The sequence below is a fragment of the Zosterops lateralis genome (assembly GCF_965231275.1).
Source record: "Zosterops lateralis genome assembly, chromosome: 1".
NCBI classification, from domain to species: domain Eukaryota; kingdom Metazoa; phylum Chordata; class Aves; order Passeriformes; family Zosteropidae; genus Zosterops; species Zosterops lateralis.
In genome coordinates, this window is record NC_139762.1 from 136,354,516 (window position 1) to 136,382,464 (window position 27,949).

The 27,949-nt window shown below is 37.8% G+C and overlaps 1 protein-coding gene across 3 annotated transcripts in view; it reads left to right on the plus strand.

Moving 5' to 3' along the window:
* Nucleotides 1–27,949, plus strand: part of TRAPPC9 (trafficking protein particle complex subunit 9) — a 457,546-nt gene that overhangs the window by 216,222 nt on the left and 213,375 nt on the right. For all 3 annotated transcript variants that reach the window (XM_083859528.1, XM_083859527.1, XM_083859529.1), the window contains one exon: nt 406–496. In XM_083859528.1, coding sequence (XP_083715654.1) covers nt 406–496 — 91 coding nt within the window. The remainder of the gene's footprint in view (nt 1–405; nt 497–27,949) is intronic.

Genomic DNA, 27,949 nt, shown 5'->3' on the forward strand with positions numbered 1-27,949 from the left:
GTTGCCCTGTTAAATTTTGTTCTGTTTTCTATTGTCCTATCAAATTTTTACCTCTTTCTTTTTAGATTGTTCCTAATTCATTGTTCTGGATCCTCATCCTGCACTACATAAAGGTTTTGCATTTTTGCATCTCCCAGACTTTTTTACTCCCGTGTTTTATTTATTTATTGTTCAAGTATATTTTATCTTTGCTTTAACACTCCTCAGTGGAATTATATTTTTATTTGCAGAAGATATCAACTGCTGTACTTTTACTGTTGGTCAATTTATGGGTTAATAAGCCACATGTAGCATTAACCTTTAATGAATCTGTAGATTGCAGTTTTGATTTGCAAGTAATAAAAGTGGTGCATATCACACGCCCTTTTCCTCTCTGAAACAAAATTTTCCTTAATTCCAATTTACCCTTCCTTGAAGCGTGAAGGGGAAGCAAGTGTGGAAGGGGTCCTTAATCAGCTCGTCCTGGAGCATCTGCAGTTGGCTCCTCTCCAGTGGGGTGAGTGGTGTCAAAATGGATTGATGATCTTTGTTAGAGAACCTACTGGCTAGTAATTTTCAGCAGCATGAGAATGATAATGTTTTCATTTACTGACAATCCGTGGTGGCAGAGAATTTGATGGGAATTTTATTTTCCTTTAGCTGTTTTGCTTAGCTGAAGATAAATGTAGGATTGATATCTGTTTTATTTTAAGTACCACTGTTTGGTGATAGTAAATATGAAACCTGACTGTGCAATTTTTCCTGTAATTTTCAGTCCTAGTTCTCTCATATGAGAGGTGGCTGCTACTTAAATTTCCTCCTTTTCTTATTGTGTGTTTTTAAAGTAATTTCTCTGAGTTTTCTCATATGAATGGTAATGCCCTTGTGATGTATTTCTTATTATGGTCAAGACAACTGCATTAGTAACTTTTGAGGTGCAGAAAGTGTTTTTACTCTGGGTAGCAGGGAAGAATTACTTGTCTTAATTTTCCATTTTGAATGATGTTTCCACAATGAAAAATTTGAATAATTCAATTTGGAAGAATCATAATAATGTGACTTCTGTCTGAGGTTCTCAACAAGACTTGTTCAGATGCTTTGGACCATGGGATGTTTTATCCCCAACGCTTGTATGTTAGTTGCAAGTTTGAGATAAAGTCCCCAGGTCATCAGCAAATCGTTGCCAAAGCTTTTGCTTTTAAAGCAAATTTATCTCTGCGTTCCATATTTTTAGTACTTTGATGACCTGCTGAGGAGCAACTTTAAGAAACAATGATCCATCACTATTGCCTGTATTAATTATTAGAACTGAAATGATCCCAAACTCCATTATTTGTGTACTCTTTTGTTTGTTTTTATTTTAAGCCTGTTGATCACCCTCATCTCAAACGTTAAAACCTGTGATCCCTTTGTTTATAGATGAGAAGATTAAAAATGCTTTAAAGTAGTTTGTTTGTAAGTTAAGTCCAACTTTAGCCATAATCAGCTACCTCTGAAATCAAGTTTTCATGGCCTCAGTTCTTCAGGAGATTCAAAGATTTGGCAGCATATTTTATATCGTGTGTCATTGATGGGATTTGGCCATGATTGCCCTGGGCCTCACCAGTAAAAGGAGTGGTTTGTGTCAGGTGTGTGTGTGAGCTCAGGCTGGTCCCTTCTTGGCTCTGCAGAGAGGTTTGACCATCAGCAGGTTTGTAACCTGGGCTCTGTGGTGGAAAATCTTCCTTTGGCACTTCTGTACAGGGCATCACCTTAAGGATCAAAAATGTGTTTTATTTCTTCCCCTGTACCCTTGGTTTGCTTCTTTTAATTCTCTTTATGCCAAATTCCACTGTTTTCTTAGTAACAGAGGCTTTTTGAATCACAGGATTGTGCCTGGTGTTCCTGCCTGAATAGTGATTGTTCATGCTCTGGTTGAAAAACATGAACACAGCACTGATTTACAATAAAATCTCCTGTGGAGTTTGTTATTTCTCAGGCTGCTGATTAATTCAGTTAAAGAGTCCCAGTTACTTGAGTTTTCAGCCAAAGCTTTGTGATATTCTCTGCTTCATAGCTGCAAAACCTTTTGAAGCACAGTCTGTTGACTGATAGTGTTGTAAATTTTAATTTTCTACTCTGAGCAAAGCAGGGAAAGGGAGATCCTATGGGATATTGAATGCTTGGTTTGCCACCACTTATATATGATATTTCCTGTTGGAAAGTTCAGTTTTGTAGAAGTTTACTTAACTTTTTTTTTTTTTTTTTTTTAATTTTTCTCAGTCCTGAATTGCTAATGAATATTATCTGTTTTGTATAACTTACCAAGTATGTCCATGTGGAAGCTGTAGCTTACTGCAGAGATCATTGAAAAGGAATAAAATTTGGTGAAATGCCTGATTTTACTTGAAAACAAAAGCAAAAATTGAAAACTGAAGACAATGGAGACATTTGAGCTTGAGTTAACCATACTTTGGAATATCCAGCAGTTAAATCTTTGGCAGTGTTGTAGCCAGGTAACCCTACCTGCAGCTCCTACAGTCCCTCCAGCCTCTGTACCGTGGCAATACAGGATGATTTTTTCTTTAATAATGTGTGGGATGGAATAAGAATTAAGGGATTGTTATTACTGTTTGGGAGGTGGGAGTGATAAGGAGCTGTTGAAATGTTTGGACAGCCAGGGGATGTGTGTGCCTTGTACAAGCACTTAGACAGTGTCATACACTGTGTTTTGGACTTATATTCTCTTTCAGTGCCAGAATAGGTTCCCTATTCAATTCTTACAGGGATGGAAACATATTAAGAGTTTAAAATACTGTAATATTGTAGTATCAGCTGGAATTTTTTTTCTTTTAATCATTACGCTGTTTGTATTTACAGTCTGGCTTTGCTTTGAGTTTTGATTTTCTGTATGTTAACAATAACTTGTGTTTTAATATGAACTCTTTACTACTGGCCATCATTGTGACATAGCCTTTGCATAAACTGGCGAAAAATTTGCCTTAGTTTTATGCAATGAAATTGAGTCTGTGATTATGCAAGGATTTTCCTATATTGATGGTCACATTGAAGGGTTTACTTTATTATAAGTGCTCACAGTGAAACATGAATGAATATTTAACATGGTTTTGATTAAAAAAATGACTGGCTCTTATTCAAATTTGTAGAAGCTGCACTCCAACATTCCTTTTAGAATTGGCATATTTAATTCATATAGGCGTTAATATTACATCTCTGGAATTATGAAAGCATATTGAAATAATTTTTCATGTAAATTTGACAATCCTGTCCTTTTTTCATTAAGTACAAGGCAAAGAGTACAATCAGAAGTCGGTGACATTGAAATTTTGGTCTGAGAGTAAGAAGTTACCTTTGAAATTTGTCATAGAGAGGGGAAAAAAGTGATCTGTAGTGAATAGTTTGAGTTTTTGTCATATAATTAAATGACTGGGGAAAGGAAAAGTCTTTAAGACATGAGGAATCATAAAAAAGAAAATACTTCAAAGGCTGGAGTGAGAGTTTTTAATGCATTGTTAAAATTGATTGTAAGATTTAGGACATCTCTGTAAAATGAAGTTGTCTGTTAGGCAGGTGAGTAAATCACATGTAATTGAAAAGCATCATCTTCCTCAACACCACCAGGTTCAACCTTCCCTAAAATTTATGATATATTTTCTTTTTATGGCCGGGCAACAAACCAAATGTAGGCGTTGATGTGGTTTTAAGGTAAATACATTAATATCATCAAATCAAGGAAACAGAGCCTGCAGAGTTTTATGGGGAGAACCAAACCTCCTCAAAGGGATGTGCCAAGCTCCGTGGCTGAGGGCTGGAAATGATCTGATGGAGTCTTCTGTGCCTGCTGCCTGTGCAGGATTTTTCAATCTTTATGTGATTTATATCACACTGACTTTGCAAGCAAGCAAGCAAGCAAAAGCCTTGGGACCAAACACTTATCAGTTTGGATGCTGCTCTTCTGCTTTCCATAGCAAAATTATCTTAGGTACAAATGTGTGCGCAAGATTTTGTTGAGCTTGAGGTAGACTGAGTTTAAAATAGGCACCTGATTGACCCTGGAACAGGCTGGGCTTGGGATGTTTCTGCATTCAGTGAGAAATTCCCCTGAAACAAGAGGCTTCTGACACTTTGGATGCCTTAAACAATTTTCACAACAGAAAATTATTTTGAATTCTCCTACATAAAGCAAAATAAACATAACTTCCTTCACTGCCTGCGAGCACCAGGTATAGAAATCTTTTCCTGATGACCCTCATGTGTGTAAGAGGGAAGATTTATTGGAGAAAATTGGTTTAGGAATTTAGAATTGTAGACACTGGAAAGTGCTAGAGGTTTTAATACATCAAGCAAATGCTTTTCTTTCTCCATAGCAACTAAGTGAATAACTGAAAATCAATGATTATACATGAATTCTAATATTACTAACAGTAGTGTTCCAAGAAACATGCATTTGTCAAGCTTCACCATGGAAAAAGTCTAGAAATAGCTTTCTGCTTTCATTCACTCTTGTATTTCACTCATTCATTTCATTAATTCTTCCCTTCTTCATTAAAAAAAGTGAATTTCAGTAGAGTTTTAATGTCTGAATGTACTTGGATGCCTTTTCACAATGCAGTGCATTTTATTTCCTAGTATGTGATTACAGGAGAACTAAAATCACTGCTGCTGGATGCTGCTCAGGTCATAAATAAGAAAAGGGATGGGCAGTAGACAAAGTCTTGATCATTTTCCTATTGGTAGAAAATGCTACACCCTTGTTGTGGGCCCACAATAAATTCCTACGTGCTGCAGGTAGGCACACAATAAATTCTGCAGCATGTGGGAATATTGTACTCAGAGAAAGTTAAAAAACTCAGAAGTGAAGGTGGTGGTAAATTGTCCCTCAGAGGTAGTTGGAATCAATAGATGTTGATTTATAAGTCTTTTGGAGTGTTTCATGAACATACGGTTCATGACAGCTTGTTTGGAAGTTCAGTCTGGTTAAGTTTCACGAAGCATCGTATGGAAGCATTACTTTAAAAATAAATCATCTTAATAATTAACTGTATGTTTTAGACAGCACCAAATCATAATCAGTTTTCACAGCTTTATGTTTTGTGCATATTAACATTAATTACTGAAGCTACATACCGATTTTATTTTGTAGTTTCTAGCCTGACCTTAGACAATAATTAAATCTTTCTTTCCATAATTCATGTGATTAACTCTAAGAGATTTCAGCAGTGTGAGATCACTGCATCCTGAATACACAGGAAAATATTTTGTAATGTCAGCCAGTGAGTAAATGATGCACCTCTAAGCTGTCCCCTGGACAATTTTGTCCCCATGAGCTTAATTAAAATGAGCCAGATCTCTGCACACAGGACCATTATTCAGAGTTTGGTTTTAGCCAGGGCAGTCCTACAAGGTTGCTGCTCCCCCATATTTGAAATTCCAAGGCTGTCTTGGATGTGTTTGCAAAGACTGAACTTAATGGGGAACTGTAAGGAAATAGTCTTACTTTGTCTTTTAATAAACCCCTCCTAGACCCTAGACAGGATTATTTATATTATATAGATACAGGCTTGCAGATGCAAAGAGTTCAGCAGGGTATACAAGGGCCTGTCCTTGAGAAAAAAATGGTGAATGTTACTGTGTTCATTCACCAAACTAAAATATTCTGCAATTGTTTCTATTTTAGCATTACAGTAGTCTGGCCATTGTCATCATTGGAAAGATGAAACCCAGAGTATTGGCCAGGAAATCTCAAGAGTAAGCTGTCTGTAAGGTAGAAATTCACAGTCTGATTCACAGGACAACCCAAACTGAAAAACAATCTGGTGATAAATGGATTTTGCAAGGTAACCGACCTTTCTCATCCATTTAGAAAAATCTTCAGGTTTTTTAATTTTTATTTTTAAGATCCAAGAGAGGTGGGAACACTTTCATATCTTAGCAGATTGTGTGCAGACTGTTTTGGAGGATATTTTGGCAATGTCAAGCAAGCAAGATGCTTTAGTTCCTGGGAAGTGTTGAGGGACTGGGGTAGTACTCAGGAAAAAATGGACTAACTTGATGGAACTGGGGCATCTGGCAAAGAAATAATGGTCTCTCATGTCAAAACACACTGTTGTGTGATGTGTTTTTTGAAGCAGCTGTTGTTTCTAATTCCTACCCGAGCCTTGGTTACTCAAAACTGAGAAGAAAAGCTCGTACAAAAAAGGTTTCAGATACAACCAGATCAGGAGTGATTTCAGAGGAAAGATGCTAAGAATAAAGAGAGCATCTTGAAGGCAAATAAATCAACAAAACCTCTTATGGAATGTCCTGAGAGAGGTTGTATGAGTGCCAGTGGTTACTTCAAATCAGATTTCTGAAGGAACTGACAACTGGAGCTTCAGGTCCAGCACTTATAAGGAAACAATGAGAAGACTGGGAGGAAAAATGAGGTAATAAATACTAATGGAGAAGTCTAAGTACTGATCTAGGACCATCCACAGATATTCTTGGCAACCTGATCCTCTGTAACACCACCCTCATTGTAAAGAATTGTTTCCCGAAGTCCAAACTAAACCTGCCATCTTCAGTTTAAAACCCTTTCCCCTCGTTGTGTCACTGCAGGTCTTGGTCAAAAGTCTCCCTCTGTATTTCTACAGTATTTCAACGATCTCAAAAACCAAGTGCCATAAATGAAATGGATGAAATGTAGTCCAAAAAAGATGTTTATCTGTTCTGAGACAAGTAACACAGAAATCTGCTACAAGTTCAGCTGTCTGAAGTGGTTGGAAATTATTTAATTAGACGTTATTTTGAGCCACCAGGGTAATTCAACTGTGAGGAAAGGTTTATGTGACATTTGTTCAAACTTTTCGTGAAACTTCTTACCAGAAGAGCTCAAATCAAACCAGAACAGGAAAATGTAAAGTTTTGGAGGTGATCTAGGAATGAAGAGTAGTAACGGATTTATACTATAAATATTTACTGAATAAAATTTGATCAATTCTCCAAAGCTGAGAAAATCTGGCAAGTGAGTTCTGTGTTCAGTACTTAGAACAGTCTGCCTGCTTTGGGTTGCAGTATCTCTGAGATGCATTTTTTTTAATTAGCAAAATCAAAAGTTGACTGTTCTCCAGGAATCCATCAGAGGACCAGGAGAGCAGAGAAACTGCTGAAGAGGGGCAACTTTTGGCATAGGAACACAGATAGTTTTCAGCACAGTGTTAGGGGGTTTAGGATAACCTTACAGTGGAACTACTGGTGGAGAGGAAAGTACCAAATAATGGTGTTTAATCAGATACAAAAAAGAGAAAAAGAAACAAGGCATTGAGGAAGAAGGAAAACTTAACTCATTCAAGCTTGAACAGGCACATGTGCCTAATACCCTTTTTTTCTGTTGAGTAAGTGGCTATCTTCAATATTTAATTTAGAAAACCATTACATTTTTAAAGGGAAAAAAAAAAAGAGCAGCCATGCCTTATTTACTTCTTTATAGGAGTATTCCTTACGACATTTCAGTTAAGCCATAACAAGTGATTGAGAAGCACCATAATGATGATAAATTGTCATGCAGTTATGCAAGGTACTTAATTTTCTAGGTATTGTTCAAAGTAAATTGAATAATAGATTAAATGAACATCCAAATTAAAAAAAATGAAAAGCTACTGTAATAATTATGACAATGGGTTACACATTCAAAAAGAACTGTGTGAAGATAATTGTAGGGAAAAAGATTGAAAAGACAAAAAAGCTGTCTTGTAAGGTAGTTAATGAAAAACTGTCAGTGAACCTGCAGAAAGATAGATTTCTATTACTTTGATGAACACAGAAAATACCATTTGAATAAAAATTTAGGAAAAAAAACATGTGGGCAACTTAAAAAAAATGGAAATTAGATCAGAAGATGTGTGTATTAACAAGAGAAGCAAGAAAAATGCTTTGATCAGGCAAGACTTTATTTGCCCAACAATTAAAGGAATTGTACAGTTAAGTGTGTAGAGAATGAGAAATGGAAAATATGCTAATTGGAGAGGAAGACTACCCTGTATAGTAGGACAGTAGAACCTGACCTACCTGTGTAGGACAGGTTTTATGTGGGATTGATTTGGGGCAATAAACAGGAGGGGAGGCTGACACTGAGCTTTCCTTCTCTGCCTGCTGACACTCCCCAGCTTTTGTTTTATTACACTTAAAAAGAATAATGCATGTGCTTGGAACTGAAAGCCAGGAATGCTGTAAATGAAATCAGTTGCCTCACTGGCCATTCTGTGCTTGGGATGAGGCCCTTTTCACCCAGAAAATTTGTCATTTGACTGGACCATGATGTCTTCTCAGTAGAAGTGCTCATGTCCTCTGCTGTAGTTTGGAGTTTGTACTTAATTAAGGTAAATGGAATATTTCCCTTTTATTTTGTTATACTAAAAGCAATTTTTTCCAAGTATTTCCACGAGTTCTTTCCCCACCTCATGCATTTTGCCTCATTGGTTAAGGGCCAGAGTGTCCTTCCATCAACAGTTCTCCAAATGTTTTGGGGGAAGTCGGCTCCATTTTCATTTTTCATTCTGAAGTTGTCCTTTACTTCATCAAGGAAGCAGAAGTGAATTAACAACTGCAAAGACCATAAATCCAGCTCAATAAGCCTTGTAATTCTGAAATTAATGGCTTCCAACTGTCAGAACATCAACAGTACAGAGACCAGAACAGACAGATTTGTATGAAGAAACATATGCTTTGACTGAAGTGCTCTCTTTCATGTCCTCTCATCTTCTCCTTCTCAGTTTCTCTCAAATTGGACATCTATCTATCTATTTTTTAGCAAATGAGATTTTTTTCCCTCCATTTGGTGAATTTTCTTAGCCTATTGCATCTCCCCATTATCCCTTCAGTAAAACAGTAACAAAACTAGATATTACTTTTGGTTTTTGTTTTTTATGGGTTACATGTTCAACCCATACATGGATTGAATGTTGGACCTTTGGATTAAGAATCTTATTAAATTTAATTAAAATAATAAAACTGAATATAATTTGGTTGATTTGAATCATTAATTGATTTAATTTTACAAAAGAAGCCAGGGAAACAGAAAATCTTTTCTGGGCTGTAATTCTGTGTATTTATTCATAATGTATACTCAATAGCTAACTTGGACTTTTTATTTAGTGTCTGTTTCCTTAATAAGCAGAAATTCAGAGTCACTTTAGTAACATTTCTCATTACATTAGAAAAAGTTATAGGAGAAAGACATTTTTTTCCATCTCAGAATATAAAAGGGAAGCTGAGCAAATGTATTCTGTGGGATGGCTTTGGACAAAAGGGCTTTTGTCACATGATGCTCAAGTTGGTTTTTATTACTCATTACATTTTGCATAGTATCATAGGAAGTTGTGGCTCAATAATACGAGACAGGTACAGAGCTGGTACAGAGTTTCTATATCAAGGCCAGGCACATGAGATGAAATAAGGAAGAGTCAATTAAAAATATTAGTAGGACATGGAAAGGGGAAAATGCCTCGGCAGTATTTGGAATTAGGCAGAGAAGTAATTGGTTGCCTCATCAGGGAAGAAAAAAAGGCAGCAGGAGCAATCCTCAATAATTAAAAGAAGTGTCAAAGGATAATTATATTTCTGTGCTTTGATAAAGAGTCAACTGTCAGTTTCCTGAGTGAAAGATGGGGTTGAGTTGTTCAAGTCAAAGGAAAAACCCAGGTATTGAAAGTGTTTGGGATCATAAATCAGAAACTTCAGAGCAGAAGCAGTTGCCTCCAGCCTGGTGGGAAGCCTTCCATCAGTGCTCCCAGCTGTGGGAGCATTTAGTAGATTTGTTTTAGGAGGACATGAAGCCTCAGAGCAGCTTTGATGCTGCTCACAAGCTGCAGAGTTCAGCTGGAGACCTGCTGGGGTGAAATCAGCAGCCCAGACCTGGCAGGGCTGCTTGGCTGGGGCTTGGCCTTACTCAGAGCTCAGGCTGAGCAAAACACAACTTTGCACCTCTGCATTGGGCCACTTCGAACCTTTCTCAGAAATGAGACATATTTATGGCTCCTTCATTGTGCCCAGCAGTTGAGGCCCAGGCATAAATCCCCAAAACAGAAGCTGACCCCACAGGGATGGGTGTCCACACTGTCCTGCCCACTGAGCTCCTCCATGGTTCCTAACTCCCAACAACTGCATCACCTCTCTTTTCCCATACATGCTTCACTCCCAGGAAGAGCACAGCCAGGTTTAGCTCACTAACCACATAGCCAAAAAGCAGTTGTGAAGCACAGAAAATAAAAATGAGTGAGAAATCCCCTCTCAGGTCTGAGGCTGGGATGGAAATAAGGTCAGTGAGCAGCTGTCAGTTGGAGTGAACAACCTGAACTTTTGTCTGTTAGAATTGAAATGACCTCTTCTGTTTTCCCAGCAGCTACAATTTTGTATGCATTTTTTGCTGGATCAACGAGTGAGTTTCTGAACATCTGTTCCTAATGAAGGTATTAATCAGCAATGCGCTCACCATTTGCTAATTATGAACTGTTTTTGTTAAACATTTCAGCTGTGTTTGAAGGAGATGATTTCTGCTCATGGGTGCTTAACAGACTATGCTTTGTCTGCATATTGCTTTAAATTAATCCCATAACATGAAATATACATCTTCATGTTATTTAATTCAGTAGACTGCAGAAGGTGTCTCAATATAATTTTGTTTGGAGAGCCTTTTGTAAACTTATTAAGCTCTGTCTGAGATCCTTGCTGCAAATAGGAATTTCAAGATTAAATTTATTTGTGACTCATTTCCAACTCTTTTGTTCTCGTGTCAATATTGTTCTTTAGTTTAAATAGCTTTTCTCAGTCTCTGATGTTTGCCTTTTATCACTCTTGCTCTTTCTTTTGTGCGTCTTAAGACAGCAGTCGGGACTGACTCTCCCAGTCTCTTTGATAGCAGAGAGGGTTTTTTTTATTATTTCTCACCCCACAATTATCTCAGTAGCCTTTGTCTGTGTCTGGTGTAAAGTGTGTTTTTTGTTTTTCTTAAATCTGCTTGACAAGCTTAGATCTTCAGTAGCATCATTGCTGACATGGATCTTTAATGATCCACCTTAAAGTGAATCTCTGCTATCATTTCCAAGGCTCTCTGTTGTCCTGCATTAATCACCAAGTTAGAGTGAATATTTAGTATTTCACAGAACATGATGTAAGCTGTTGAAACCAGCACTGCCTGTCTCACAAGCAAGAGTTTGAAACAGGCAATGATGGAGTAAATCCAGCTTGTTAAACCTTCTGGCTCATACCAAAGTTTATGAATTAAGACCAATGTGAGAGTTGTTGGTGCCTGGCTACAACACAGTGTTTGACAAGTTGCTTCTGTGTCTCTCCAGTGTATCTCTATTGGGATCTTGACTGTTTAAGATGGGTAATAATGTAGTCACTTTGATTAAATACAGAATAATTAAAACACCAAAATCATTAGAAGTGAATTTTAATTAAATTTCAAGTTTCAAGTACTCAGCACCATGACCAATAGTGTAATAAAGGAGTATCAGCTTTATAGGCTGGAAATTGAACAGTTGTTAAATAAAAACAGATATGCAAGTGAATTTCAAGTTTATGTTAGTTTTCATTACACAATAACTTCATTTTTGGGAAGGTTGTAGTGCAGTTGTTTGGAGTCAGTAATACTCAGAAATCCCTGCAGGACAAATAGATGCTATACAAAGGTAAAAAAACGTTCTGGAATGGCACAAGACGAGGAACGAGAAAGAAGCAATACAGGATTGTTTGCTTGTAAGGAATTGTTTTGGCTCTGTGGCTGTCACAGTGAGTGGTTTTGCTGCTGTGCTTGAATGAGACAAGTAAAAATGGGCAGAAGGGAACAGGACTGTGACATGAAGTGATACACATCTGATAGGGGAGGCAGCTTGTAATAGAGGTTGGAGATGATAATCTAGAAGCTGTTCTTCAAAAGGCACGGTGGCAGACAATGGAACTCTTCTGTTATTTTGAGAGAGTTAAAAAAAAATATCCAGCTACTTGTTCATCATGCAGAATTAACCTTCACAAACCCTTCTGTTAGTGTAATAAATAATTTCTTAGGCTTATGTATTGAGTGAAATCACCAACAACTCTGACATACGGTATGGCATCACTCTTAATTCTTCTTTTTCTCCTTTGAAGTGTCTTTTGTATTCCTCTGGTGCTGGAAACTTGGTAATAATCCAGTCATTTTACCTAATTTATGTAAAATACCACAGATGGCATTTACCTCTGTAAATTTACCTCTCAACTGGAATTTCAGGCTATGGAGCTGTTTGCCAAAGTGCCATAATAATCATCAAACCTTGAGTTGAGTTGAATATTTTGATGGTATGAACTCAGCAGAAAATTGTTACATGTCTAAATTTAAAGGTGAAGGGACCAAAGAATTGCTGAGAACCAAAGATAAGATGTAATTTAGCCCAAGAACTACATTTTATTCAGATTTAGTGGCCTGCAGATTCTAAAACATTGTTCCTTTGGACTTTTGAAGCAGGTTGGCTATGCCATCAGTTGTCTCACATTATAGTTTACTCCTCTAATTAGAACCTCACTGTGTTCTGTATGGATTGTGGACATTTCTCAGTGGCACAGATCCCAAATGTGACCCTTGCCTGTTTAGTTCTGTCTTTATTCTCAGAAGTTCATGCTGAGAGCATATTCATATTTACTCCCAGTATTCCATTAGGTAATACTGTTGGATAGTACTGTTTATACATAAACTTCCAGTAATTAAGTTTGTGGATCACCTTTGAGAAGAAGCTTTAAACAGAAATAACATAGTGATGACTCCTGTGCCTTTGCAGACATGCAGAAATCTAGAGAGGAGGCTGTGTGAAGGAGTTTTCTGAGATAACACTGATGAAACAGGAGATACATGTGCAGCTCCAAATATTTCCAGTGCTAAAGTTTCCCCTGGCCCTGAGCATTTAGCTAGAAATTAAATTTTTACTACATGGTATGTGGCAATTAATAGCACATTACAACTACCTTTATAAGCAGTGATTATCCAGTCTATAATTTCATTATTTCATATTCTGATGGCAAACTGAATTTATTAAAGTTTGCAAACACTGGAATAAACACAAGTAAATACTTTTCTCTAAAATTTCACTTGTATGTGATAATTTCTAGGGGAAAAGTCATTGGGGATTCTTTCTGTTTTGAAACAAGGATTAAAATGCATCCCAGTCATCTTGCTATTCATTAGGTAGCTCCCCTACAAATTGAGCTCTGTTAGAAATAATAAATGATATGATGGACGACTCATCATTGTTAGTGAAATTTGAATATCAGCAAGTGAGTTAATAGATAAAAATAAAAAATGAGCTATAATCAGCATAAAATGTCTTGAAACTTTTGAAAACTGTATGTTGAAAATCAGGATTGGGTACCTTCTGATAAAGGTTTTTTTATCCTGAAAATGAAAGTTACCAAGATCTACCTGGAGAGCTGTTTCCTGATTTTTTCCATTCCCATACTCTATTCAAACTAAGTGTGATTGCCAAGACCAGAGAACATCTATTTTCTTCACCTCTGAAAATGGGTGATTTTTGAATGTACAGATAAATTCATTCCGTAAGATCCTTAAGATGTCAGAAATAGCTGCAGGCTTCTTCCTTTCAACTCTTGTTAACAGAGAAAACTTATTATGGTGTTTTTATATACATATATACTTTTATATATATATAAAAATCATCATCCAGTCAAGACATTATAAACAGATTCACATAAAACCCCAGCTGAGATCCCCTCCCAGTTTTTGGGGTTGAATATCTTAGACTTTTGTGGGAAATCCTGGGGAGTCAGAAGGAAGGTGCTGTCAGTAGAAATGCGTTGGTCTTTTCTCCTCTGCCCCCATCCTCTCCTTTTCAATCTCCTGTATCTGGAGGTCTCTCACTGAAGAAAAATCATGTTTGTGATTTGGAAGAAGCATGGATTAAAATATTGTGGGCGCTGTTGGATGCCTAAAGCACCAACCACATGAGGAAATTTATACTTTACTCTGCTAATTGTTGAAAAATATGAGGCCTTGATTGGTATGCAATTAGAAGTGTAACATTCTGTTAAACATATCACACAGCATATGGCATGTTAGTAGCAAATCCTCTAATTTAAAATGAAAAAAAAGTATGCAGTTCTGCATATTAACAATTTTTGCAGGCAATCAAAATTTGCCATTTGTCTAAATGTCAGAGGGGGAAAAGCCATCCTTAGTTATTTTGGTAATCTAAATTTGGTTTATGTTTGATAAAATTTCTGTTCTCTAACAGTAAACAAATATAAAAGAGGAAAACCCAGAATATAGTTATATGTGCCGTTGCTTTCAACTACTCAGATCTGTGGCTTTTATTAAAAAAGAGAAACAATTTGAATAACATTACCACATCTGCTTTAATTCAAACAAATTAAAAGTACCGAAGCCAGACCATATTTGCAGAACCTCAGGGAAAAAAGAAATAAATTGAAGACCCATGAGTGGAATTCACTGTTGGGCAATCAGATGGTGCGCTGGTTTGTCAATTAAAAATACAGAATGGCTCCATAGACAGATGTTCCTGTCCTTAAGAACCTCAGAAGGCTTGATAGTCAGTGTGTATCTTCCAATCACCTTCTATCTGATGGATGTTTTGGGATAAGATGTTTATTTATGTATGGAAGTGCTCCAAGAAATAGCCTTTTATGTGAGGCTGAAGTCTTGCTTGTCTGGGCCCAGGACTGACCAGTGCTTAGAGCCTGCAGTAGCCCATTTGTGAGGTTAATTTAAGCATTTAATTATTTAATTTAATTATTTAATTAATTTAAGCATTTAACTTAAGGTTGTTGGCTGCTGTGGCTCATGGAGAGGTGGCCCTGTAAGCTAGGCTAAGATGGGAGCAAGGAAACTGCACCTGGGAATAGAACAGTTTGCTTTTTCCGGTGGATATGCAAAGTTACTACACATGTTCAAATGCAATCAGTCTCAGAGGGGTTGAATTCTCTCAGTTGACTGCACATTCACTAAAATTTGTACTCTGAATGCTTCAGAAGTGTTTTTTTTAACAGAATATTTGACAAGCTTGTCTTCCAATATTTGTAGATGGTCAATTTATATCACATTTGTTTATCTTTTTCCTCAAAGTTTCAGGCTTCCTGGCCAGTCTTTCACTGCTGCCATGTTGAGATATCTCGACACTTTAAAAATGTGCCTTATTTCTGCTTTAATTGCATTTTGTCTCTGGTCTTCTTCCCAGGGCTGGATGTTTGTGAGACATCACTAATGGTGTATTTGCCACTGTATCTCAAAGTAACCCCCCCTAATGGTGGCTTTATTAATATTTACCCTGACATGGGAAGTGAGATTGCCATTCTGCTGCTCACTTTGTTGTCCCTGCCTTTGTCACCCTCCTACTTCAGTCCCCAGATGTGACTCCTGCTGCAGCACAGACGAGCCACAGCCCAGCCCTGGGAGGATTTGTGTCTCTGTCTGAAGCCAGGCAGGGATGGGAATTTTTTCTGCTCTAGCAGAGAACTGATCATTTGTTCTGCTCAAGCACTGACATCAGTTGTGTTGTATCTTTGTGCTCCATTTTGACATTGCATTATACAGTCAATTTGGCATCGAGCTGGAGAAAATGAGAATAGTAGGAAGCTGATTCCTCAAACTGTTAATTTTATATCAAAATCAGCCCTCCCAAACCTTGTGTGGAAGGGAGGAGGTTTTTTTTTTTATTCTGTTTTACTCACTGAATTATGTACTTACTTCATAAACCTTAAAATCAAGTAAATTTAAAATCAGCTTGTGCTACAAAGCCTGAGGTTTGGTATTGGCTGTTCCTGTTGTGTGTTGTAGTCACTAATCCTTTTAATGAAGAGCTTTTAGCAATGAAGAGATTCTATTTATAGTAAAGCCATTAGAGCATGAAGCTCCTCATTGCTATTCTGCAGCATGGAGCTGTAATGTTTGTCAGTGGAGAAAAGCTATTTTTAGGTGCAGCATTGAAAAGCAAGGCTGAAAGGTCAAGAATCCTCGGGGGATATGTTCTGCCACATCAGTGCTATCACACAGCTGCTGTTTACTCTCTTATCGTGCCTCAGTAATAAGAAGATATTTTTATTGTGACACCGAAGGTATAAAACATCAAAAGGATTTTTGTGCATGAAATGAATGCTCAGGGAATGATGTATCCAATCACATTAAACATTTCTGCTTCTTAGGAGAATGATTTTATTTTCCCAAAGACTGTCTCAGTACCCATTCTTCAAAAGATTCATTCTAGGAAAGTTGGGGTTTGTTTATTTATTTTATTTTATTTTATTTTTTTATTAAAGCAGATAAGACCTATTGTGAGAAAAAGACAATCTGCTGAAACAGTGGAGGATTTGAGGCACACACTTTCCTGCCTGACCTCCACACCATTCAGTTTCTCAGCAGTGCAGTGCATGAAGGGGAGACACAAAACCAACGTGGAGTTTGCCAAAGGGAAAAGAGCCTGGACATTGGAAATTTGAGGAGCAGCATTGTAGGTGGTGGGTGATGATATCTGACAAGGAGAACTTGTAGCACACTGGGGAGGTACTCAGTGAGCACAAAATGATCATGTGGTCCTATTGAAGCAAGATATGATACATGATCTGTGAAAGGGAGAAGGGAGAAAAGAGAGAGGGGGGGAAAAAGGATAATTATAGGAATACAAGTCTGCATATATTAGCTGAGTCTACAGCGTGGAGGCTTCAGAGGATTTTCTAATATCTTTATATAAAAATCAGGGGGAAAAGAGATTAATTGCCACATTGAGAAAATTAGGATTGTATGATCAAAGGGAAGGCAGAGAAGAAATTGCCTGTTGACAGATAGCTTATAAAAATGAAAAGATTTTTCTGAGGATATGAGTTTGGGGTTTTGTGCTGCTTGGGGAGACACAGGCACTGTCATCATATTTTAATAATAATAAGCTGCTATGTAACCCTTTTTATTCAGCAAACACGTAGCATAGGAAAAGTACGAGTACAATAATACACTGATAGGTACACTTTCTTTTCAGGCTATAATGAAATTAATTGTACTTCTCTGAGAATTTATTCAAGATCCTGCTCCTATCTTCTGACACATGGAGTCCATTATTCCATACCTTTTAAAACAGTTTCTTTCATATCAGGAAATTATTTTAATTCTGCTCTTTCTGCATACCCAAACCAATTTTTAACACCATCTTTCCCAAGCTTTCTGTATCTGCAGTATTTGGCTAAATCCATGTGGTTAGAACTGATAAATTGTTCCCTCTGCCAGGCAGCAGTACAGAGTGAGCACACATTAACAAAGCTTCTGTCCTCAGTGCATAAATAAACCAAAAAATTGAAGGATTGTCAAAAAAGAATTGGGGAAACCGAAGGGATCTCAATTCTACAATTATTTCCTTTCATAATTGAATGAGATTTCGGTACATGGGCAGTGGCTGAAGGGAAAGACAGAGGAAGGAGGGTATGGCTTTGTGAAAAGACAAGGCAGTAATGGGTTGCTCCTATCAAAACTTCCAGATGCTGCTTAGTCACATTATCTCCATCTCTCACCCTTATGTGAAAGAAACTCAGGTGTTTCTGGCTGTGTCACTTCATGGCACAGTGACTCAATTCAACTCACTTGAACAGCAGGAGAAAACAAACCAAAACCAAAGGAGAAAAAAGCAGTATTTTCTGGTTTTGGGTGGGATCAGGCTGGGAGGTTGAGTCAGTGTGTCCTGCAACCCCAGGGTGGGCACAAAGGAGGGTAGGGGGCAGCTCTTAATTCTGCTTTACCATGATGTGAAACAGGAGCCAGAGGAACAGGGACAATAGGTGGAGAAAGGCTCATTTGACCTGCAAAAGGAATCAGCACAGAACATGATAAAAAAATGACAGAAACTCATAATCCATGATCTTAACTGCAGATTAATAAGTTACTTGTTTGTGGCTTTCACATCTTCGTATGTTTTTAGCTTTCACAGGCCAAGTGTTTGTGGGGAAAGAAAGAAAGTTCTAGGTCACAGACTAGTGACCTAGAATAAAATAAAATAGTGTTTATTTTCTGTGAAAATGCATATGATTTTGCTGCTCTAATCTTGATGCTTTTCATACTCATTAGTCCTGAGCAATGCCATGTTTGCATTCTCTCTTGCTTTCTTAGACTATTTCACTCCTGTTAAGGCTTAGACTAGCCGTGATTATTTTAGTGGTTGTGTCTTTGTTGAAATTTTACAATCACTGTGACATCCTTTTCTTTTTCCCCTACAGATGCTGTTTTCACAGTTACCTGTTCACATACCACCCAATTTGCTTTATCAGGCAAACATTTCTGAGACGAAGGGATTTTTAAAATTGTGGTGTTTTTTTTTTTTTTTTTTTTTTTTTTTTTTTTTTTTTTTACCATTGGTGGTTTTGGTTAATGAAAACAAAGAAAGGTCTTTTTGAGTCCAGTGGGTGAATGCTCCTGCTTGGTTGTGCCTTGGCCTGAAACTGAAGACTGGTAAATTTGGGATCCACTGGCATTGAAATTTGCTGTAAATTTGTAAAATTCAATGCATATCAGCTGCTAAAACACTTTGTAATCATTAAATTCTCCCCTGAATTTCTTCCTTCTTCAGAGATAGGTTAAAAATAATCACAGAGTAAAGACGATTCAGCCTATATTGACAAAGAGTCAACGGACTTGCAGCAGTTGACAGTTGTATTTTACTGGTTTCTCACTTTAAATACATGGTTTTTGTGAGAGAGTGGAAATGTCAAAGCTGTGTCTGTGGTGAAGACAAGAATATTTGCCTATAATTACTGTTTTCTGAATGATTTTCCTTTTCTCAGGGAAAATCCTTTCTGCTTTGTCTGAGACTTGTATACTCTTGTCTTCATTTGTTTGTTAACCAAGAGGAATTTTTATCTTCCTGCTGTCGTGTTTTGAGATTTAAGTGATTGCCTCTAATTTGGAACTTGGCAAACCTTATGAAATATGGAAATGCTATAGTTCTGACCTAGTTCTGACCTCATGTACCTATGTTGCATCTTGCAGTGATGCTCTTGGCATGTTTGATGGCCCTGCAAGTCCTTTGATTTGCAGTCTGTCATCACAAAATGGATTTGGCTCCTGGTTACTCTGTGGAAGGATTAATGATTCCTGAAACAGCTGAAGTTCCAGGTTAGGCTTCATTGCAACATCTGAAATATCGAGGATTGTTATTAGAGACAGATTGAGTTGTTTCAGGAGGTGTGGGGAGACCAGGGCAGAGCTATGTATGTATGTCTGAGGGTGTAATCTTTTTCAGCTGCACTTTTTTGGCTGTTACAGAGCAGTGTCTGGAGAGTTCAGTTCATCTACCTGAGTTAATCTGTGACTTCAGTTTATTGTATATACCCAGCCTATGCTGTAGATCCGGTTCCAATTAAAGCAAAGTGCGAGGTCTTGGCACTTCACTCCCATCTGAAGCAGCAGTTGTTTAATGGTGGCAATGTTGGGAACAATTTTGCAAATAAGGCTGCAGGCAGTGGTTAACATTTTAATTGTCCTGCCCTTTAAATTTGCTCATTTTAGGAGTCTTGTCAATCCTAATGCTGTCTCCCTCATGCAAAGCCAGGATGACTTGTGATTCCAGTCCTATTTGTTAAGTGAATGTATTTCATTTGCAGCTAATGACTTGCTGCTGGTGGATGGTGAGTGTAAGTGCTGATGTGTTTTATTGTCTGTTTAAAGCTCTCATGAATCTCTAGAAGAGTCTTAAGATGCATTTTTGCTCTGGTTTCCTGCTTGTGGTTGGAAATTCCAAGCCATTCAAGATTTGTCAGGAATTAAGGTTGCCTTGTCTGACTGCATGTCTCACTGTGTGGCATTTCAGCATTTGGGATCCAATGCAATTCACATTGACAAAATCTAAATTGGGATCCTTAAAGGATAAAACATTCTGGAAATGAACTTCGTTTTTCCTGTTGTCAACTAAATGAGCAAATCTCAATGTAAAAGCTTCCTCTTTGTTCAAGATTCTCAGCCTGTGTGCTGTTGACATGCTGGAAATGCAGATGAGATGTGATAAAAGGTACTGTTACTATTGCCTGCCCACATATGTAATTTGTTTGCTCCACAAATACACCTACAGGCTTTTTCCATGCAGTAGCTACATAGAAACACGTACTGGTTTTGCTAATTCACAGAATTCTTCTGTGTTGTGTTCAAGACAAATATAGATAAATAAGCCAAGACTTCATTAGGGAAAACTATGTTTCTGCCAAGCTGTATTTCAGTAGGCCAAAAAAATTCCTTCCAAATATTCCTTGATGCTTCCGAAGGGAATACCTGTAACTTCTAATGTAATCAATCTGTTCCTAGGTAGGAAAAGTTGAAGATTAAAGGATAATTTTGCCTTTTCACCTAATAAGAGGTTCTTAAAAACATGGAGAATGTTGGTATGGTGTGGGAGAGCAAAGCCTATGTTGATGTCTAATTTGGACCTCATGCTTTGCTTCTAAGAACAAAGTGAAATATGAGCTAGAAACATGAAACATGTCTCTAAACAAATAACATCCTTGATAAGTCAAGTGTCTAACTAGTTCCCAAAAAAAAAAAAAAAAAAAGTAAAATTGTCCTGTGGAACTGCTGGAACTCCTCTTTCATACTGTGCCTATCTGTCATTATCAGCCTCTGCAGCTGCATTGCTGACCAAGGCTCCAGTGGAATTTTGATAAAATAAATGAGCAAGTCTATTAACTGCAGAAGCAAATTCTGTCTTCTCCATTTTATCTGGTTGCTTTCCTGAAGTCCTTCTCCCACATCAGCTCTCCAACTCAGCTTGTTGGAGATGCTGTAGAGAATCTCCATAAATTTTTTGAGTTTGTGTGATTTTCCTGAGCTGACAGAGCTCAAGTCTTGCTGTTCCCATTCTCTCAGGATTCGTGGGATGATGTGGAAGATCTCATCCCATCTGGCTCCAGATTAGGGAACTGTCAAAATGGGCATTTTTCTCTGAGGGCAGGTTGAACTTCTGACTTTCTTCTTCTGGCCAACATTATAAGACTGGAAAGTCTCTTGGGCAGATTTTTTTAAAAAAATTGTTTTTAAAAATAAAAACTTTGAAGAACTTGTTATTGAAGAATGGTGTAATTCTAGCTAAAAAGTTTGTTGCAACTTCTAAATTGTCCAGCTGCACTGGTATGGGAACACAGTTGTTTTCCCCCTGTTGCTTACCTCTTGTGGATTTATGATGCTGTTATTCTGTGAACACCAAGATGGTTTTTTATCATCAGTGAACGAATCATATCCCTGTGAGAAGCATAATGTGCATATTACATATAGACAGGCTGAGAAAAGATCATTACTTTGCCTCAGGCTGTGAAATAAGACAGTAATATAGTGGGAAGCTCAGTCTTGCAGCCTCCTGGTTTAACCAGTGAATGACTCATTATACTGGCTGAAAAAGCACTAGGAGTGAATAGTGGTGAATAAACTTAGGAAATGATTGGTCAGAACAGAGTGTCCCGTTCAGGGTTTTTAATAACCCAGGACTTTCACGCCCATTTTGAGATTAAACTAAAAATTATGTGGCTGTATTTTGCTGCTGGCAACATCTCTGATTAATAAGCAAAGCAAATGTTTTTTGCACTGACTTGCTGTCAGTATCTGTAGTTCAGTGCATAAGACCAGTCCTTTCAGTTGTGGTTTGGCTTTTTGGCAGATCTAATTTTGTTGTTCCATTTGCCTGTGACTGGCTTGGCATTAGGCTTCTGTCCTTCTGACTGAGAGGATTTATAAATATCCCACTCAGCATCACAGCAATATTTATTTCCAGAGACCTTCCTGATCTTGGAATTGCAAGAAGCCACCTCTAGGAAGAGGTTTTATTTTTAATTGCAGATAGAGGATCTGTGCTCAGTTTATTCCAAGCCCATTATTGAGGTTCAGAGGAACTTCAGAGGGGATGTCAAATTCCCTGTGTCTTCCTGACCCTGCAACCTGCTGCCTCCTTCTCCTTCCTCAAGTGTAGTTTGTGGAGGATTATTGGCCTAAGATGAAGGCTGCTGTAGAATATGGGGTTCCCCACTGCTAAAGGCTGCTACAGTCTTTGTGCATCCCCCAGTTCCCAGTTGTTCTGGGTTTGGGCTCTGGTGTTTGTATTGCTGCTGGGTAAGTGAAATTAAGGAGTCAATCTCTCTGGAAACGGTTTTCACCCATCATTATCAAGTCTTCCTCCAGATTGTTTCCTCAATTACTTTGTGTATTTTTACTACCTGATGTGGCAGATTCTCTGTACTGATTTGCCAGACCAGTCCAACAGAAGACAAACCCAGTGAGAAATGCCAGTCGTTTTCTGTAGCATCAGTGATTCAAGAGGCTGGTGGGATGATTGCCTTGATTGCTATGAGAATTGCAGACTCAGATCCTCTGTTCCCAAAAAGAGACAGGAAATAGATTGCTGAGGACATGGAATTTCCTTCATTCCTATCCCAACCTTTCTTTATGTGATCCTCATTAAAATAGTGTTTTATGACTGGTGCCTGTGTCCCTGGGCTTCAGTGTGCCAACCTCAACACCTTTCAGGGCTGGAGTCATTTATAACCCAGGGTTCTTTCTGTGCACAGGGAACCCCACTGCAGAATATCCTTTGCTCTGTGTACTTTTTCAGCTGGATATTTTGAAATACAAAGCTCTTAAGAGCTGACTGTTCAGTTCTAACCAGAATTTGCAAGTTATTCTGAGGATTTTGTTTTCCTCCAGAGTAGTATGACTAAGTACGAGAAGGGAAAACAGATGAATCATCACTGAAAACAAACAAATAATGACTTAATAATCACAAATCTGAGAAAGCTGTATTAATTATTCATAGAGGGTGATTTATCTTAAAACATACTGTTAGACTGGCAGCTGAAATAAAGACAGATGCTTCTGCTTTGTCCCAGAGGGTTGTGTTATAAACGCAAGGGCAAAATCCAGATTAATAAAGAAACGGTTTATTAATCAAACAATCCCAATCACCGACAAACAGAGAAGACCACAAAATAGGATATCTGCAGCGCAGCGCCGGGTGGATGAAGGGTCTGCACACCAAGGTACAGGTCACCCAAATCCACCCCAAACAATTCTCAGTTCGCTGTTTTATAGGGTTTTTCTGTCCTGAGGCAGTACAGGTGTCCAGGATGGACCAAATAGTCCAAATTTCTTCTAGATGGCCTTCCCGGATTTGCCGAGTCCCATGGATCCGTTCCGGGAAGGTCTTTTTCTTATGCGAATTGAGGCAGCCAGTCTTATGTTGATTCTGGTGTGCATATTGTGCCGGGGAATGTTTTGTCATCGGGGAATTCTGCATCACCGTACAAGAAGGAATTCTCCTTGCATCGGACAGGATGTGATTCCTATCGGGGCTGGCTAGCGTCTTTGTTTGGTCTGATGGTCCTTGTCCTGCTTTTTGTTTCACAGCTGGAGCTGCGGAGACTCGGCTAGGTACAGATTTCTACCTGCTAGGTTTTTACAGTTTATTAACACCATTATATTATACATTTGATTATTATTTTATTTACAAATTTTTATACCAGATTTATCACAGTTGGAAATACAGAATTGGAGTTAAATTTGATACTCACATAATGATGTGGGAGGTTAGGGAGGTTTGTATAGTTTTTATTTGTGTATGAAGTTTGCTTTGAATCACAGATGGAAACACTTTATTTAGTATCTATACTGTTTCTAGTTTCCTGGAGTTGTAGAATCATAGAATCATATGGTTTGGGTTGGATGGGACTTCAAAACTCATCCCATTCCACCCCCCTGCCATGGACAGGGACCTTTTCCACTGCCCCAGGTTGCTCCTGTTTGGCCTTGAACGCTTCCAGGAATGGGGCAGCCACAGCTTCTCTGGGCAACCTTTGGCAGAGCCTCTCCACACTCACAGTGAAAAATTTGTTCCTAAAATCCGATCTAAACCTGCTCTATGTTGTGTAGAGACTGCACCATAACATCTTTCATTTAACGTTCTCACTCCATGTTTTGGGATAGGAATAAAGGCAAATTAAAAATGCCAAGTATTACATTGATAGTTTATAATTATAAAATCACTCCTAGTAGTTACATTCCACTTTTGAAGTGCTTTGCAAACCCACCTAAATACCATAAACCCAGAGTTTCAGAATATAGCATTTAGATGAAAGGTGGAGGCCCTAAAGTAAAAAGGAGTGAAAGGGAAGGAATGAATTTTTGACAAATCTTGAAGTTTCAACTCTCAGAATATCTGGTTTTGTCTTCCACCTTTATTGTAAATCTATTGTGATTCTTTGGAGAGGTTGTTTTGGTTTACATTTGTTGAAGGGGTATTGTGAGAGAGCTATTTAAGTTTTAAAAGAAATTGAAAAGCGCTAACACCATGTAGGTGGGCTGGAGCTCTGTCGTCATCCATTCATTCCACACCCCACTCAGAGCAGGGCCAGTCCTATTATGAAGAAGAAATGCCAAGTCAGGCTTTGTTTTGTAATTTCCCGACACCAACACGTACATTAGAGCCAGGTTTGATTCTGTGTTTCCACCCCAACTTTCCCAGTTAACTCCTCACAGATCTCTGCAGAGGCCTTTTAGATGGACTGAAGCTTTTCTTTGGTAGCTCCATTATTTATATTTAGAATTTAAGGTGAGAGGAAGGACTTAGGGTTACGGTGAGGAGAGGGAAAACGAGTTGGAAAGCTTTTCCAGAATGGGAGCTCAGAATCTGTTGCCTTAGTTTAAGGTGTTAAAAAGGTGCAAGGTTGACACAGGAAGCCTTGTTGGTAGAGAACTGTTTTCTCCTCGTGTAATTTCATCTGCTAAAGTATATGGCATCATCTGGGAAATGTGACAACATGATCTTTATTTTAAAGAAACCCCACAAAATAAGCCTTAATCCAAAGTAGCATGTATTTGCATTCAGTGCTTATCCTACTGATCCGCACACGTGCTGAAAATAATCCAGATTTTCTTGAGCCCATTGGGCAAATTTGTGGTATTTACAGTTGCAGTTTGTCCCTGAAATCTGGGGTGTGTATTGCTACAGAGTGTGTTAATACATGTAAATAAGTAATGCAGTACATTAATAGCTTTTTATGTATTTTAACTCCTATTTTTCCTGGGCACTCTGAGAATGTTTCCTATCAAAACCTCCGTCTCAGAGATTTTAATAATTTTTCTCTAATAGTTTCTTTAGGGAGTTGGTTCTTTCCTGGAAGCTTGTTGCCAAGCTAACTTCATTATGCTATTAATATTTAGGTTTTCCTTTCATGAAATAACACTAGAACTTCTAAGAACTTAATTTTTTAGAATGGTTGACCTTTCAAGGTACTGAAAGCCCACACATTTTCTTTGGGAAAATGACTGCATTTTATCTGTCTGAACATACTGAGATAACTGCTTGGAAAGAACTTCTCCAGCTACTTTTCTGTGCTGATGCCTAAAATAAAATTAGTAATAATTGCCAATGCCTCTTCACACAGCTTAATAATAGAACCTATGGTAGAACATCCTATCAGCTGATGGCTGCATTTGTCATTCCAAGAGAGAAAAGGCACATGGAATTTTAACAGCCTCAGGCCTTTTAACAGGTGATTTTTAAATTTTTAGTTGTCTGTTGGCCACAGTCACTCATTTGTTTCAGCATTAGCAATATTTGGGTTCCTGACTTAAATGCACTGCTGACTATTATTCTTAGCTTTTAGCTAGACTCAGGTGCCTGATGTCAGAGGAAATGGATTTTGGCTCCTAATTATGAACATTCTTTTGTAATTTTGGTGAAAAAAAATTTGGAATTATACACTCCTTGTCCAGGAACATACGAGTTTTGTATGTATCAAGTTAAAGCAAAACATGAGACTAATGGAGATTTGATTTCCTTGGAAATAGGATTTTACTACATAATGAATTCTGAGTGAACAATCATTACCTGTGGTTGCCTCACTGTGGCACATATTCCTGCCACTTAAATCAAATTGGCCTAGGTAAATTGGGAATTTTCAAGATTCAGTGGTCTTTGTTCCTTTACCCTAATCCTCCTGGTATTCATTCAAGGATGTCCATATTCTTTTGTCTCTGCTTTTCACATTTCCCCATGAATCGTCTTTGCAGCTGCTATTTCTGGATACAGTTTTATGTGTTTGTATTTATAGTGCTCCTGTTGCATGTTTACTTGTACAAAAAATGCTCTGAGGCTCTGTGAGGTCAGTTTAGTTTACCTGCTTTGTGTGTATTTTGCAAAAGAAGTTCTGATTCACAGGGGAAAAAATGATTGTGGAATCCAGGATGCAGAAAGTTGGTAGTTTAGTTTTTTGAAGAAACAAGTGATATTTTCACCCTGCAACCACTTGCTGAGTATTCCATAAATAGACTTTATTCATATCCCTCTAGGAGAAATGTGGCTGCAATTTATGGAAGGCTCATCGTGCTTCATGGAGAAGCTAAATGCTGCAGCTTTCACTAAAGCTCACTGGTTCATAAATCTTGCAGTGCCATGAGCAGTAGAGAAGTGCTGGGTTGGTGTGGGGTTTTTTGGGGTTTTTTTGTTTGTTTGGTTGCTTGGTTTGTTTTTTTGTTGTTGTTTTGGTTTGGTTTTTATTTTTTGCCTTTCTGGCAGGCAATATGATTTCCTTGCTTGAAGATAATTCCTGCAGAGTTCAAAGAGGAAAAATGTGAATTCTCAATGAATTTTTGAATTAATTTGGTGCTGGCTAATCAAAAGATTTTCAGTACAATCTGAGAAGCTGATTGACAAGGTGTGGTTTCAGTGGACTGTGCACTTCTTTGGCTTCCACTCAGACCTGTGTGCAGTGTCACATTCCAGTCAAATCATCCATTCTTGATTTGCCTGTCAAGAACTGAAGTTCAGGGATAAAATTGTGCTGGGGCCCAGCTCTGGGTTGTTGCAAACCTCACAGCTTTCTTATGTTAACATGGTAAAAAAATTGATCAACAGAGAAGAGCTTTGTTTTGGAGTGACTCTTATTTTCAAAAGATGAAATCTGTTGGTCACAACAAATTCTATTCTCCCCTTACTCCCCAGCAAGTGCAGAAATCCTGTGACAGTGGGACTGGTGCTTGTGGTGTCCCTACAGTGTCCTTGGCAAAATGCTTGATGGATTAGCCAGAGAGTAGTTCTATTACACAGATTATGGGCAACTCATTCTTCATAATAACAGTTGAGTCTGGTGCGTTGCTATTTACCATCCCAGGCATACCAAATTAAAGTTTGAATATGGTTATATTAAAGCCATACATTAAAAAAAAAAAAAAAAAAAAAAAAGAAAAAAAAAAAGGAAAAGGAGAATATAAGAAAGAAAATAAAAGAGGATTTAACTGTAGTTTTAACTTGTGAATCATCTCCAGCCTCAGGACCTTATGTGGACCAAGGATTCTAAGTCATATTTGAGGAGGGAGCAACTCTTTCAATTCATATCTTGATGTGTGTTCAAGTGTAAATGACCCAATATAAAGTAGATGTGAGAGTACAGATGGAATACTGAGAATATATCCTGATATTGCTTTAGATGGGTTATAGCCTACAACTGCTTTCCCTCATTCACATGACCCAACTCCCACCTCTGTTCCTTCCCAAGCTGAAATTAGGATGTATCCTTACTTGTTGCTGTTCTATTTTGGCTTTTCACTAAATGGAACAATCTAGAGTATCAGAAAAAGGTAAAAAAGCCCTAAAGAAATATTGAAACTAATTAATATTTCAAAGGAATGACTTTTTAATTTTTTTTTTTTTAAGTAATTAGGTATCGTGAACATTTTGGTTACTCTGCAATAAGCAAATCCTTAAGGGATGAAAATATGCTCTAACTAACTGCTTTGCAAATGTATAAAATTCATAGTGTGTTTGATTAAAATTTCTTTGTTGCTTAATTAAGCTTTGCACTGAATTCTACAATCATTTCATAAAGACCAATTCATAAATCCCATAAGGTACCCACACCATCTTTGTCAAAGTCTGTTGTATGGCTGTTGAGAATTTATAAAAATGTTCAAAACTAAATAGAAAGT